Here is a 15,333-nt window from a genome sequence, read left to right as displayed (position 1 = left end):
CACTCATTATTCACTGGCACATTTTAAAAGATACACAGGTGGAGCTAATTATTTCACCTGTGATTCTGTGTGGAGACCTGGAAAACGTGCACTGTTGGGGGTCCTTGAGAACTGAGGTTGAGAACCACTGATTTAAGGCATAGCACTGCTGCACCCTATACTGATGATAAAGGGGCCACCCAGCAGCATCCCTCCATGTAAGCAGGGTAGCAGTAGGGGAGTAGCTGTGTTTTGTTTGTTTGTCACAGTGCTCATAGTAGGGCTGCTTATTAAACTGGTCAAAAGTCACAGAATACAAATAAACTGAGTATCCAGTAGGATAACATTTTTAAAAAGGTCAATAACTAGAAGGAGCCTTTGGCCCATAAATAACCTGGGGTTGGTTTTGCCTGTTTTTAAAAAATACTACATTACTTTACTGTAAATCAAGTTGCTAAACCAATAAAATGTTGCTGCTGCCCGCAGGCTATTTCATTTGGGAATATATATGAACTAGAATCACCCCCTAAATCTGTTGCACGGATGATTTGTGAGAACAATACCAAATGTATTAGCCTGCTTATACTTAAGGCATCAATTTTATAACTATTAACATTTCTTTGTATGGTGTCTGCATACGCCACTGAGCTTTACAATTTGAGATCACAGCATAGTGCGTAGAATGACCATTGACAACAATTTCTACATTTAGGGAAGGAAAAGTTGGCGAATGATGGGGAAAGTAGACTTTCAACACAGACAAGTTCGCATTTAGTCAAGTTCAAGGTGAGCTAGGTCACAGATGGCGATGATAACCAAGGCAGTTGTGGCCCACGGAGGCCTGAAGTTGTTGACCTTGGACCAAACTACCTAAATGTTGCTATAGTATAGGAGGTGGAGTGAGTTCTATTTAAGCTCCCTTATATGCCAAATACTGTTCTGAGGTATCCCGTTTGTACAGTATAAGTGCATAATACAGGAAGGGACATTGTGACTAACTGGCAAGCATGAGGCACCGTAAGCATTCAGACATTTAATAGGATGCACTTTAAATAGAAGTTCTCTCTAGCCATCAATAGCGTCATTGAATTAGAATCTCTGTGCAGCAAACTGTTTGCCAAGTACTACATTGCCAGAAACAAATCTGGCCTGTCATGGCAGAGTGGGAAACTTCGCTAAAGGCTAAATTTAAACCAGCAATACCATTGAATGCAAGGCAGGATGTTCCTTACTTACAAGTGTAGTTTCCAACTATAGGTCGCAATTTAAGACACTGTGCAGCTTAGTTTATAGACACCAAAAAGGCAAACATCCAATGAATTACCTTAGAACTTAGATAGACACAAAAGGTGGTGAGGAAAACAAATAGCACTCAGTGTATAACCAAAAATAAGTGTAGCACACGAGGCCGGGCCAAGGCAGGTTCTTGGTTTCCGGGGCAAGGAAATCCCTTTGAGGAAGACGAACCACAGCGGAGTACAGCACACTCTTTATTTTCTCCTCAAGGGTGAAATAAGGGCAACAACGGAAATGTTTTACATCAATGTAAAGTGCACGTCATGGGAAATGTTTCACAACCATATGACAGCCAAGAGAGGGGAAATGTTTTACAATACTATAACATACAAGAAATTAGAAATGTTTTACGACACTTTCAAAGGTTAAGGCACACAATACAATACTTTCCCTTACCACACACAGGGCCCTTAAATAAGATCACAGATGCTCAAAAGAGGAACCTTACTCGCTTAACCTACAAATATAATGGATCTAGGGTTACCGGTAACCTTCTCACTAGCAACTGACAAGTCCCCTACCTAATGTCCCGGTAGTACAGGCCCTGGTGGCCTGACCTGTGCACAGGGGTTTGGATGGGGCCCGAGATGGTGGACCTAATTGGTTGCGGAGAGTAGGGAGGGATCCAAGGGTAGTTCCTGGGGTGTAAGTCAGTCTCGCCAAAGGGTAAGGAGGCCTCCTGGCCCTTATAGTGGCTGCGTTTCCTTACCGGCGAAACAGAGGGGTGGGGGCTATATACCAGGGAAATGTTCTCCCTTACAGGTAGTGGCAGTCCCTCCAATTTCCGGGGAAAGAGTTCTATCACTATACTGTGCAAACAGTGAGGGTTACTAGGGGTGTAGACAGACTGCTCCGGATAACAATCACTGGTCTGTGTCAGTAGCTTGGATAGTAAATGTTCACTCAATGCAGCAAATGTCTGCGGGGCTCGTGCTTATTAACTGGGGAAAGAGTCTGAGTGTTCTGCTCACCGCAGGGAGGCTAGTGACTGACACTGTCACTAGTAGGGTGCAGGTTGCAGGGAGGCTAGCTCCCAGGCCGCCCCAAGGGGCTGACTCACGGTTAGGTGCCTGCTCTTCTGGGCATCACAAGATTGTGGACGTCGCTCACTCTCTGCCGCTTCTCCCGGCCAACTGGTCAGTCTGGTCCTTAGCTCCCCTCTTGAGGTGTCACACGGGAGTGGGGTGCCGGGGTCGATCTTATTTGGCCCCTGCTGGCTGGCGGTGTCATCGCTCTGTCTAGCGTGTACTCTGTGGGTGGGCGATGAGACACGCCGGGAGCTTGTCCTCTGCGACTCTGTTCGAGGAAGCTGCTGGGCGCTGCTGAGGGAGGCCAAGTACTGCGGCCTGTGAGTGGGGGATGTGGGCCCAGCGTCGGGACTGGAGCTGTCACTCACCGCTCTGTTTCTGCTCTCAGCTCCGCTCACTGTCTCCTTGCTCTAGCTGGATGCTGCTCTCCTCTCTCTGCTCCTTCCACCCTGCCGGCCACGATGCTCCACAGACCTTTTCCCCACGTGCTGCTCTCTGCTCAGCCCATGCTGCCCTCCCCTTCAGCTTCCTCTCTCTAGGTTCCTGTCACTTCCTGCTCTTCATCCACTAATCAGGGCTTCTTGGCCCGCCTCCTGCTGTGGACCTGCCTGTCAATGTCCCCTTCTGTGATACCCTGATGCACAGGTGTATTACATTCACCCCTGCTTTTGCGGGTGTGTGTCCTCACGCACCTACAGAGAGCAGGAACAAATGTGGTTATGATAAACAACAATCCCAACTTAACAACTGGCCAGTCTGTACAAGCATGTTAAGCAATAGTAACACTGACAACGAGGCGCTAACACTCCGCTTGTGCACCTGAACGAATGTCTCAATGCTGAAGCCGGAGCTACGTCTTCTGGCACCTGTAGGGGTGATGCTCCTCTCTGGACCTAGGGACTGGTTCTGCTGGGGCGGATGGCCATCCTACACCCAGCAAGAGTGCGAGCGGATCTTCCGGCATCTTTGTCATGGAGTCATCTCAATCCGTTGTTTGTCAACTCTTCTGGTTTTAAACTCTTCCTGAGCCGGGCCTTGTCGGGTGTAGGGTTTAAACTGATCAACTTTGGTTATCGCCATCAGGCTCTCCATGACCAGGTAAGGACGGGTCTCCCATTTGGGGTCCAATCTGCTCCGGGGCCGATTGTTTTTCCTTAACTCATTCTGCACTCGGGCATGGGAGTACTGTTGGCTAAATCCATACTGTTGTCCATTAATACTTCCGGGCACATCCTTTACTTCCTTTGGATATATACTACCTCGCTGGGGTTGTTCATTCAGAGGGTAGTAACGTGGAGGGCTTCTGAGACGTGGGTATCTCCCATAGCATTTGCTTCCTGCCGCATATCTGCTGCCTCGAACTGGAGCACCACCAGGGCCAGTAACATTGGCTGCCCTGGGGATGCGGTCATTTGGTCTACTGCATTATGGTAGAAAGTCATTAGGTCGAATCCATTAGGTCAACATGCTAAAAGGTCGACATGACTCTAGGTGGACATGGGAAAAGGTCGACATGATTCTAGTTCGAAAGGTCATTAGTTCGACAGGTCATTAGTTCGACAAGGTCATTAGTTCGACATTGTCTATGTCGACATTCACAAGGTCGACATGGAGTTTTTCACTGTTTTTTGAGCCAACATGTGCCGACAGGCGGTATTTCATGCCCTACCATCCACTAGGGCGTGGTGGGAGAATAAAATAGTGTGCCGAGCGTAGCGAGGCACCGTGCCCGACGCATAGCGAGCGCAGCGAGCGATGCGAGGGGATGCAGTCCACTTTAAACTGTGTCCATGTCGACTGTGTTGACATTCAGGTAAAAAAACAGTGAAAAACCCCATGTCGACCTTGTGAATGTCAACATAGACAATGTCGAACTAATGACCTTGTCGAACTAATGACCTGTCGAACTAATGACCTTTCGACCTAGAATCATGTCGACCTTTTCCCATGTCGACCTAGAATCATGTCGACCTTTTAGCATGTCGACCTAATGGATTCGACCTAATGACTTTTTACCATAATGCAATAGACCAAATGATCCCAACCCCTGCCCTGAGACCCTTTTCTCCTTTGAGGACGTCGAATTCAATGGTCTCCCCAGCTTCGAAAAGTCTTCTTGGGTTTTTCTTCTGGATGGCAGTGTCATGAACGAAGACATCTTGTTTTGTGTCAGCACAAATGACAAACCCATATCCCCGTTGTATGTGAAACCAAGTGACTTTTCCCTGATTCTTTGTTCGGACTGGAGGGTTACGACCTACCCTGGCAGACAACTTGCCTGCACCTATATGGCATTGTCTGCTATAGCAGGCCTGCCAGTCTTCGGGGCCTGGACCTACTCTTCCTGTTCTCCCCGAGGCTCGGCACTGGTCCTCGGTGCATTGCCGTTTAAATGTTCGCAGTTTCGCTCCACATGTCCTGCGTTCTGGCAGCGTCGGCAAATGGGCCTTCCCTGCCCATCGAATTGATCAGATGCCCGTCTACCATAGTCCCATGGTGTTTCCCAGCGGTTTCGGGGCGGCCTCGGTCTTTCGGACCGTCAACGGCTTTCTTCAGTTTTTCGGGGCCGCCTGATTCGTCCCATACCGCATTTCCCTCTGAATTTCCGCCATCCCCACCACGAGGTCCTGCATCTGTTTCTTCAAGGACTGTAGTGGGTCTCCGGGTGGATTTTGGGCGTTCTGTTTGACTGTATCTGGACTCCCTAGGGACTTTTCCAGGCCCAGCATTTCGGGAAAGTCTTCTTCTCGATCTGCCTGCTTGCCCATGATAGCAATTGCCATTTCCTTGAATTGGGGAAATGTTTTCCCCGGCATTTGGACTCTTAACATTCTGAGTTGCGCCCTGACGCTTTCTTTTGCAACACCCTCAACTAATTGCACCGTCAGTGCTTCATCCGGATTTTGGATCTCTTCTTCCTGATGGTCCTCACGATCTCTTGAAGGCTCAGCGAGTCTCTGAGGCTTTCGTCCGGATGTTGTTTGCGTGCATAGAGCTTCATCTTAAGCTCCGGGATCGTCTTTGTCTCGAACGTGGTGGATAATTTTTTTAGGACCACTTGCGCATCCTTTTTGTCTTCGGCGGGCCACGATAATACTTCCCTAAGGGCTGAGCCCGTCAGTTGCCCTTTCAGGATTTCTATTTTCTGTTGTTCGCTGGGTAGGTATAAGTCAAAAACAGATTCAATTTTACTTTTGAATTCTCCGAAGGTGGTCCCTGGAGTTTTGGTTCCATCTCCACTGTAGGTTGGGAGCCACAGGGCCCCAAAGTAATACGGCAGCGTTATGGCTGTGTTCGCCGTTCTCACGGTTGGGTCTGGTTGTTCGCCGTTGGGCGCCACTACTGGTGGTATCCCTTGTTGTTGGTCCATCTTTTTGGTCTTGTGTTCTTCTCTTTGACCTGGATCCTGTTCGATAAGACACCAATTAATGTAGCACACGAGGCCGGGCCAAGGCAGGTTCTTGGTTTCCGGGGAAAGGAAGTTCCTTTTAGGAAGACGAACCACAGCTGAGTACAACACACTCTTTATTTTCTCCTCAAGGATGAAATAAGGGCAACAACGGAAATGTTTTACATCAATGTAAAGTGCACATCATGGGAAATGTTTCACAACCATATGACAGCCAAGAGAGAGGAAATGTTTTACCATACGTTAACATGCAAGAAATGAGAAATGTTTTACAATACTATAACATACAAGAAATGAGAAATGTTTTACGACACTTTCAAAGGTTAAGGCACACAATACAATACTTTCCCTTACCACACACAGGGCCCTTAAATAAGATCACAGATGCTCAAATGGGTACCTTACTCGCTTAACCTACAAGTATAATGGATCTAGGGTTACCGGTAACCTTCTCACTAGCAACTGACCAGTCCCCTACCTAATGTCCCGGAAGTACAGGCCCTGGTGGCCTGACCTGTGCACAGGGGTTTGGATGGGGTCCGAGATGGTCGACCGAATTGGTTGCGGAGCGTAGGAGGAATCCAAGGGTAGTTCCTGGGGTGTACGTCAGGCTCGCCAAAGGGTAAGGAGGCCTCCTGGCCCTTATAGTGGCTGTGTTTCCTTACCGGCGAAACAGAGGGGTGGGGGCTATATACCAGGGAAATGTTCTCCCTTACAGGTAGTGGCAGTCCCTCCAATTTCCGGGGAAAGAGTTCTATCACTATACCCCGGCCTGTGCAAACAGTGAGGGTTACTAGGGGTGTAAACAGACTGCTCCGGATAACAATCACTGGTCTGTGTCTATAGCTTGGATAGGAGGCGGGAACAGAGTAAATGTTCACTCAATGCAGCAAATGTCTGCGGGGCTGGTGCTTATTAACTGGGGAAAGTGTCTGTGTGTTCTGCTCAGTGCAGGGAGGCTAGTGACTGAGGCTGTTACTAGTAGGGTGCAGGTTGCAGGCAGGCTAGCTCCCAGGGTGCCCCAAGGGGCTGACTCACGGTTAGGTGCCTGCTCTTCTGGGCGTCACAAGCTGGCGGACATCGCTCACTCTCTGCCGCTTCTCCCGGCCAACTGGTCAGTCTGGTCCTTAGCTCCCCTCTTGAGGTGTCACACGGGAGTGGGGTGCCGGGGTCGATCTTATTTGGCCCCTGCTGGCTGGCGGTGTCACCACTCTGTCTGGCGTGTACTCTGTGGGTGGGCGATGAGACACGCCGAGAGCTTGTCCTCGGCGACTCTGTGCGGGGAAGCTGCTGGGCGCTGCTGAGGGAGGCCAGGTACTGCGGCCTGTGAGTGGGGGATGCGGCCCCAGAGTCGGGACTGGAGCGGTCACTCACCGCTCCGTTTCTGCTCTCAGCTCCGCTCACTGTCTCCTTGCTCTAGCTGGACGCTGCTCTCCTCTCTCTGCTCCTTCCACCCTGGTGGCCACGATGCTCCACAGACCTTTTCCCCACGCGCTGCTCTCTGCTCAGCCCATGCTGCCCTCCCCTTCAGCTTCCTCTCTCTAGGTTCCTGTCACTTCCTGCTCTTCATCCACTAATCAGGGCTTCTTGGCCCGCCTCCTGCTGTGGACCTGCCTGTCAATGTCCCCTGCTGTGATACCCTGATGCACAGGGGTATAACACAAGTATAACCACCCTTTCACACAATGAAGTGTTCAGGGGGTAACAGAGGAATACAAAGATAGTGCAAATTATCCTTTTAAAATACAAATTTAATAAAAGGTCCACACTTACAATATGTACACATTTAAAACAGCATTGGTAGTTCCAGATTGGCAACCTGACCTTTGCTGTTTTGCCACTGTGGAACTACCAATGCTGTTTTAAATGTGTACATATTGTAAGTGTTGACCTTTTATTAAATTTGTATTTTAAAAGGATAATTTGCACTATCTTTGTATTCCTCTGTTTCCCCCTGAACACGTCATTGTGTGAAAGGGTGGTTATACTTGCAGGTTCTCAATTTAGATCTGCTGGAATCAAGTGCCTACAAATGGTGATATCAAATCCATTTATTTTATTTTTGGTTATACACTGAGCGCTATTTGTTTTCCTCACCACCTTTTGTGTCTATCTAAGGCACAAAATGTGGCGCTTATAGTTTTACACTGTGGCGGACATCGATTGCCATCAGCATTATTGTATAAACTTGCGTTTTCCACATAATTTTCCATGTACTAGAGTGTTCCAAATGCACATCTCAAGGCACCATAACTGTCCAGAATTTAAACATATCAATGGCTCAGCAGAGATAGGTAAATCACATTGTCTGAGATAATATTTAACATGAATATACTTTAATCCTTGAGGGCTGCATTTGGGAACCTCTGCCATATACTGTAATGAATGTATTGATATTACACAATGCATTAATGTATGCACAATAAGTATAGATGTTCTATAGACTACCATTGTCCATATCATCTGGTCATTTATGTAACATACACTGAGAGACCTGGGAGAACACTTACAGAGAACGGATGAAATGCTGGCTCTGCCGCAGGCTCCGCAGGAGATGGCAGGGTTGTAACGCTTTCATACATCGGATTTGCAATGTTAGATGTAGGGGTTATGTCAAACTCGGACACTGCTTGTTTTTCATCATACTGTATAAAATAAGACATGGTGAGAATCAGATCATTCTGTATTCACCATGATTACATGATGTATATCATATATCCATGAACATTCTGTTATATTGCGTGTTGTTAGGGCACTGATAATATCTATGGACAGGACCTACTGACAAATAGACTGTGGTCCAGTAAGTACAGCTTTGTCGTATATGTAACACTACCAGTAGCGCACGCAGGGGGGTTTCTGAGTACCCAGAAATCCCCCCAGAAATCTGAGGGCCCTAGAGATATCAGCCTTCCAGCAGCTGGTTACTGCTCCAGCTCCACACACCTGGTATGTAGTTTTATATTCTCATTGGCAGATTGCTCTGCCTCCTGAACTCTGATCCCCTAGTCCCCAATACCATTTGGTAGGTGGGATTCTCTAGTTTTTAATTCCATTAAAATCTAAGAAATCTATTTCTGGGAACTGGAGATATCTGCAGTCAAGCAAGCTGTCCTCCCACCAGAAAATTTTGAATAATAAGCCCACTCCACTATACACCCCTCCTCTGCCTATTAAACATCCTCTACCACCCTGGAAGTTATGTATCAGGGCCCCTTCATTCAGCCCAATGCCCCCTTCTCCCACCCCATCTCCCACCATCTCTGCAGTAAAGGGGTAATTAGTGGAAATTACTGATCCAGGCCCTACATGCTGAGCGGTCGATATAATACCCGCGGGACATCAAAGCTTCCTCCACTCCTACCGCTGGAGGATCATTGGGGCCCCAATACATTGCTATGCCCAGGGGTCTTCACTGCTGTTGATGCCCCTGTATATATATATATATATGTACACAATTGCGGAAGAAACAACAATGAGCGCTATACTGATTCACCAGAATGAACACAGTCCAGTATTTAAATCCTTTGGAACATTCTCACAAAGGATTGGGGAAGCACCAGAGTCCGTTCTAGAACCCGCAGCTGGTTTTTCAATCTCAGGAGGAGAAGATCTCTGGAACCCACAGAGATGGAAATCTATTGGGAAGTGGAGGAAAAACAGCGCTTCATAGTGCATTAAACGGAGATTTTTAATTAGGACAATAAAATATCCACGGTACAATTCAGAGTAGCCCCGTACCAAGATTATGCACTCTGTGGGCTGGATACCACATGGTTTGAAATAAGCACAACACAGGCATATACTGCTCACATGACCATCGATGGACCCGAATGGACCTCTATCAGTGCGCCGCCGCGCTGGATTGCAAGACGGGGTACGAGAAGCCACAGCCGGAGAACACGTCTGGGAGGCAGGTAACAGGAGCAACGTAGGCCACGCCCTGACGCGTTTCGTCACAAAGACTTCGTCAGGGGGCGTGGGTACTACGTCCGCTCCCCAGATCTTTATAGTACCGGCTATCAATCAGAGTTGCCGTACTCAGGGGGAAACTCCTCCTGTGGGCGGCTGCTAACAGCGCCCATATCTAAAGATATATTAAGAGTCAAGGCGGCTAATAGCAGCGCTTCGTATCTTTGTAACTTAATCACAAGTTATGATTATTGACCTCAGTGATCACATCCATCGATGGTCAGCGGTCACAACTCATTCCTAACCCACAAAGGCGGGCTAATTATACTGTGTACATCGCGGATTTACTACAGTAACATATTAAAACACAGGAATGCAGTCATTTGGCTACTATATCCCACACATATATACAAATACATATAAAAAAATACATATAAAAATACATATAAAGAAACATAAGAAAACGATAAGAATTGCATGTATATAAAATACAAGTAATGGCCAAATTCATTTTTGGCTAGAGAAAGGTATCAACCATCATAAAAAAGCATTTCATCAAAGCCAGATCAAAGAAAATTTACAATGCATATTCCAGATAAAAATTCAAATAATATATGGGGTAATCTCATAACCCTCATTTAGTCCTTCGGGTGTGAGTGAACCCATACGTAAGATCCACGATGTTTCTCTTTTTAGCAAATCTTTATCGCGATCACCACCTCTTTTACCTTTTAATACCAGTTCTATCCCTTTAACGGTAAGTGATCTGGGATCACAATTATGATGTTCTTTATAATGTCTTGAGAGGCTATGATCAGAACACCATGTTTTATATTTCTAAGGTGTTCTAATATCCTTGTTTTTAGACAACGTTTGGTTTTGCCTATATAATTCAACCCACACCCGCAGGTTGCCAGATAAACGACATAAGTGGAATTGCAGTTAATAAAATGTGCTATTTTAAAAGATGTACCCTCAATAGTATGTCCCTTCTTCATATGTGGGCAAATTTTACAACCAAAGTAGAAATTGATAAAAAGGTGTCAGCTATTGAAAATAAAATTATAGAGACAAAACAGAAAAAATATGCCAGAGACAGAAAAGACTATGAAAAAATCAAGTCAGGTCCTGGCAGATCACAAAAAACCCTGAGAAATATGTACCTAGACAGGTTGAAACTGGGAATAGAAATAGAAGTAGAAATAATAGAAAAAGATCTTATTCTAATTCTAGAATGCCAGAACGTAATGAGGAGGTATATTATTCTCCTAAACCTCAGAGACAGCAGAGGCAACCTAAAGATCGACAAGAATTTAGATGGCAAAAAGTACCAGTTAGGGGCCAAAATCCCAAAAAATATTGGGATAAACCTGTTTTCCCCCCAAAACAAACTAAAGGATGGTTACACACTAACAGATATGAGCATCTTCAACCTAGACTGGAGTCACAGAGTTTTTTAGAGATACGCCAGGGAGAAAACACCTCTCTATCAACACCGAACAGAACACCACTGCGGTTAAAAAGACGGCTAGGGGAACTCGAGGGAAAGGAAATTCCTCGCAGAGAACCAAAAATCAGATTTGTGCAATAAATGACAATCTGATAAATGGCTCCCATAAAAACACCCCAATCCCTAACATTCACGATGTTAATGGCATTTTCAATCTGTCTGATAGGACACTTACGGCAGTAGAAATTCGAGTCCTGAAAAAAGGCTTAGCTTTTGCCCCGGCACAGGGACCAAACAAAGTTGATCTACAGATTGATCTCAATCTATTTGCTAGAAAATTGACTTTGAAGCGCCATTTTTTAAAGAAACCCTCACATCAGAACCAATTGGAAAATTCTGAAATCTCTCAGGGGTCTAATCTTAAACTTAAGTCTACGTTTTATCCTTTGGAGTCCAGAGGACCTTACATAGATCTCTTTTCTGAGTTAGTAAAAACAGACCTTAATAAATTAAAACCTAATGAAAATAAACGCTATAATCTAGATTACAGTGAATCACAGGCTTTAAAAAATCTTAGTAATGACAAATCCATTGTAATAAAAAGCGCCGATAAAGGCGGAGGCGTGGTGCTGTTAAATAGAAAAGATTATATAACAGAAACCCATAGGTTATTGTCTGACGCTGACTCTTACCAAAAATTACCTGGTGACCCAACAAATGAATATATTGACATATTAGCCGATATATTAAAAAGAGGTCTATCCAATAAAATCATCAGTATGGATGAATTTAGGTATATGTATAATACAAGTCCCAACCTGGCCACTTTTTATTACCTCCCGAAGGTTCATAAAAATGTCACTTCTCCACCTGGACGCCCGATTGTGGCCAGGATTGGATCCCTGTCCTCAAGGATCTCCGAGTATGTAGATGTTTTTATAAAGAAATATGTACCGGAAATAAAAACCTATATTAGGGACTCAACTCACTTGTTACAAATATTAGATACTATTGAATGGAGGGGTGATTACTGTTTTGCTACCATTGACGTGCAGGCTTTATACACCTGTATCCCCCATGATAAAGGGATACAGGCGGTAAAGCTTATCTTACAGGGCGATGATTTAATGTCATCATCGAAAATTGATTTTATTTGTGAATGTCTTCAATTTGTTCTTAAATATAATTATTTTGACTTTTTGGGGGAATGGCACCTGCAGATATGCGGGACGGCGATGGGGACGATATGCGCCCCAAGCCTTGCTAATATTTACATGGCTGACTGGGAAACCAATGTACTCAATGATAATTTGATGCAAAATATTGTCTTAATCAAAAGATATATAGACGATATCATAATCATATGGGGGGTTATTCTAGTTCATTCTTTCTGACAAAATCCTTCTTAGATGGACAAAACCATGTGCACTGCAGGTGGGGCAGATGTAACTTGTGCAGAGAGAATTAGATTTGGGTGGGGGTTTTCTTCAAAGTGAGATCTATATTGCAGTGTAAAATAAAGCAGTCAGTATTTTCCCTGCACAGAAACAAAATAACTCATCTAATTCTATCTGCACATGTTACATCTGCCCCCCTGCAGTGCACATGGTTTTGTCCATCTAAGAAGGATTTTGTCAGAAAGAATGAACTAGAATAAACCCCATGGAGAGGTGACCAGGAGTCGTTTAATCAGTTTGTTGAAGTACTAAATGTAAATACGTATAACCTGAAATTTACATCAAACTTCCAGAAATCGAGAATCGAATTCCTGGATATTGTACTTAGTACTGAAGAGTTTCCTGATAAAATAAAAATACAAACATCGACCTTTTTTAAACAGGTCGATGCTAATAGCTATTTAGATTACACAAGCTGTCATTACGCACCCTGGAAAAAGAACATTCCATTCTCTCAGTTCTTACGTTTAAAAAGGAACTGTTCTAATATCGCTACCTTTGAAGATCAGGCTAATGTGTATATCGAAAGGTTCACCGAGAGGGGTTACCCTAAGGGTCTCATATATGGAGCACTTAAAAGAGCTCGTGGTATTGAGAGAAAACAACTACTTTCTACCAAAAAAGAAGAAAAAAATAATAAAAACTGATAGCTTCAAAGAGTCCTCAAATGTTATGTTTATAACCCAGTATAACACACATGAGAATGAAATCAATAAGATTCTTCGAAAACATTGGAATGTTCTTAAACTTGACCCTGTCCTGACCAGCCATTTACCTGACGCTCCCCGTATAGTTTATAGAAAGGCTAAAACTATCAAATCATTGGTATCCAAAAGCCAGTTAGAAGTATTAAATGAAAAACCGTTAAGTGATACCTTCTTATCTATACGAGGCAGCTTTCCCTGCAATGGTTGTAAAATTTGCCCACATATGAAGAAGGGACATACTATTGAGGGTACATCTTTTAAAATAGCACATTTTATTAACTGCAATTCCACTTATGTCGTTTATCTGGCAACCTGCGGGTGTGGGTTGAATTATATAGGCAAAACCAAACGTTGTCTAAAAACAAGGATATTAGAACACCTTAGAAATATAAAACATGGTGTTCTGAATCATAGCCTCTCAAGACATTATATAGAACATCATAATTGTGACCCCAGATCACTTACCGTTAAAGGGATAGAACTGGTATTAAAAGGTAAAAGAGGTGGTGATCGCGATAAAGATTTGCTAAAAAGAGAAACATCGTGGATCTTACGTATGGGTTCACTCACACCCGCAGGACTAAACGAGGGTTATGAGATTACCCCATATATTAATTGAATTTTTATCTGGAATATGCATTGTAAATTTTCTTTGATGAAATGCTTTTTTATGATGGTTGATACCTTTCTCTAGCCAAAAATGAATTTGGCCATTACTTGTATTTTATATACATGCAATTCTTATCGTTTTCTTATGTTTCTTTATATGTATTTTTTATATGTATTTGTATATATGTGTGGGATATAGTAGCCAAATGACTGCATTCCTGTGTTTTAATATGTTACTGTAGTAAATCTGCGATGTACACAGTATAATTAGCCCGCCTTTGTGGGTTAGGAATGAGTTGTGACCGCTGACCATCGATGGATGTGATCACTGAGGTCAATAATCAGAACTTGTGATTAAGTTACAAAGATACGAAGCGCTGCTATTAGCCACCTTGACTCTTAATATATCTTTAGATATGGGCGCTGTTAGCAGCCGCCCACAGGAGGAGTTTCCCCCTGAGTACGGCAACTCTGATTGATAGCCGGTACTATAAAGATCTGGGGAGCGGACGTAGTAGCCACGCCCTCTGACAAAGTCTTTGTGACGAAATGCGTCAGGGCGTGGCCTACGTCGCTCCTGTTACCTGTTACCTGCCTCCCAGACGTGTTCTCCGGCTGTGGCTTCTCGTTCCCAGTCTTGCAATCCAGCGTGGCGGCGCACTGATAGAGGTCCATTCGGGTCCATCGATGGTCATGTGAGCAGTATATGCCTGTGTTGTGCTTATTTCAAACCGTGTGGTATCCAGCCCACAGAGTGCATAATCTTGGTACGGGGCTACTCTGAATTGTACCGTGGATATTTTATTGTCCTAATTAAAAAACTCTGTTTAATGCACTATGAAGCGCTGTTTTTCCTCCACTTCCCAATATATGTATGTATGTATATATATATATAGAGAGAGAGAGAGAGAGAGAGAGAGAGAGAGAGAGAGAGAGAGAGAGAGAGAGAGAGAGAGAGAGAGAGAGAGAGAGAGAGTCCCACACTCTCATCCAAGAGCCATTATATTAGCTGGGGTGCACCTTAAGGAGATCCATCCGGATAGCCATAAACTTTCAAATGCTTTTCAGAAAAGCAGGGGCACTCACCAATTTTGTAGACAGCATAGTTTATTAAAGGTCATACAATTCTGGTCGACGTTTCAACCCTCTAGGGGCCTTTGTCAAGACATTAAAGACAGCATCAGTGGCGGAAGTCCCGGAGGCAATGGAGTCATTTGCCGCCGGGCGTCACGTCTGAAGGGGACACCCGGCCTGACATCCATTGCCTCTGGTAAACTCCAGCCCCTGCGTGCCAGCAAGAATACTTTATGGGCGGTATTCAATGAGCCTGATTCGCCAGGTTTTTATGGCGAATTTGTGCTGTTTGGCAAATTTCTGACAAAAACGGTGAATCACCCTATTCAATGACCACATGGCGAATACATTTGAAGGTTTTTTTCACCATGATTCACCGAGTAGCAATCGCTATCTTTTTATGGTGAAGTGG

The 15,333-nt window shown here is 44.6% G+C and overlaps 1 protein-coding gene across 2 annotated transcripts in view; it reads right to left on the bottom strand.

Moving 5' to 3' along the window:
- The window catches only part of LOC146074318 (stabilin-2-like), a 324,893-nt gene that overhangs the window by 6,580 nt on the left and 302,980 nt on the right, over positions 1 to 15,333 (bottom strand). For both annotated transcript variants that reach the window (XM_083182261.1, XM_083182263.1), the window contains exon 68: positions 8,223 to 8,357. In XM_083182261.1, coding sequence (XP_083038387.1) covers positions 8,223 to 8,357 — 135 coding nt within the window. The remainder of the gene's footprint in view (positions 1 to 8,222; positions 8,358 to 15,333) is intronic.

This window comes from Crinia signifera, chromosome 4 (assembly GCF_055691185.1).
Source record: "Crinia signifera chromosome 4, ASM5569118v1, whole genome shotgun sequence".
Taxonomy (NCBI): Eukaryota; Metazoa; Chordata; class Amphibia; order Anura; family Myobatrachidae; genus Crinia; species Crinia signifera.
This window is presented reverse-complemented; position numbering and strand designations above follow the sequence as displayed.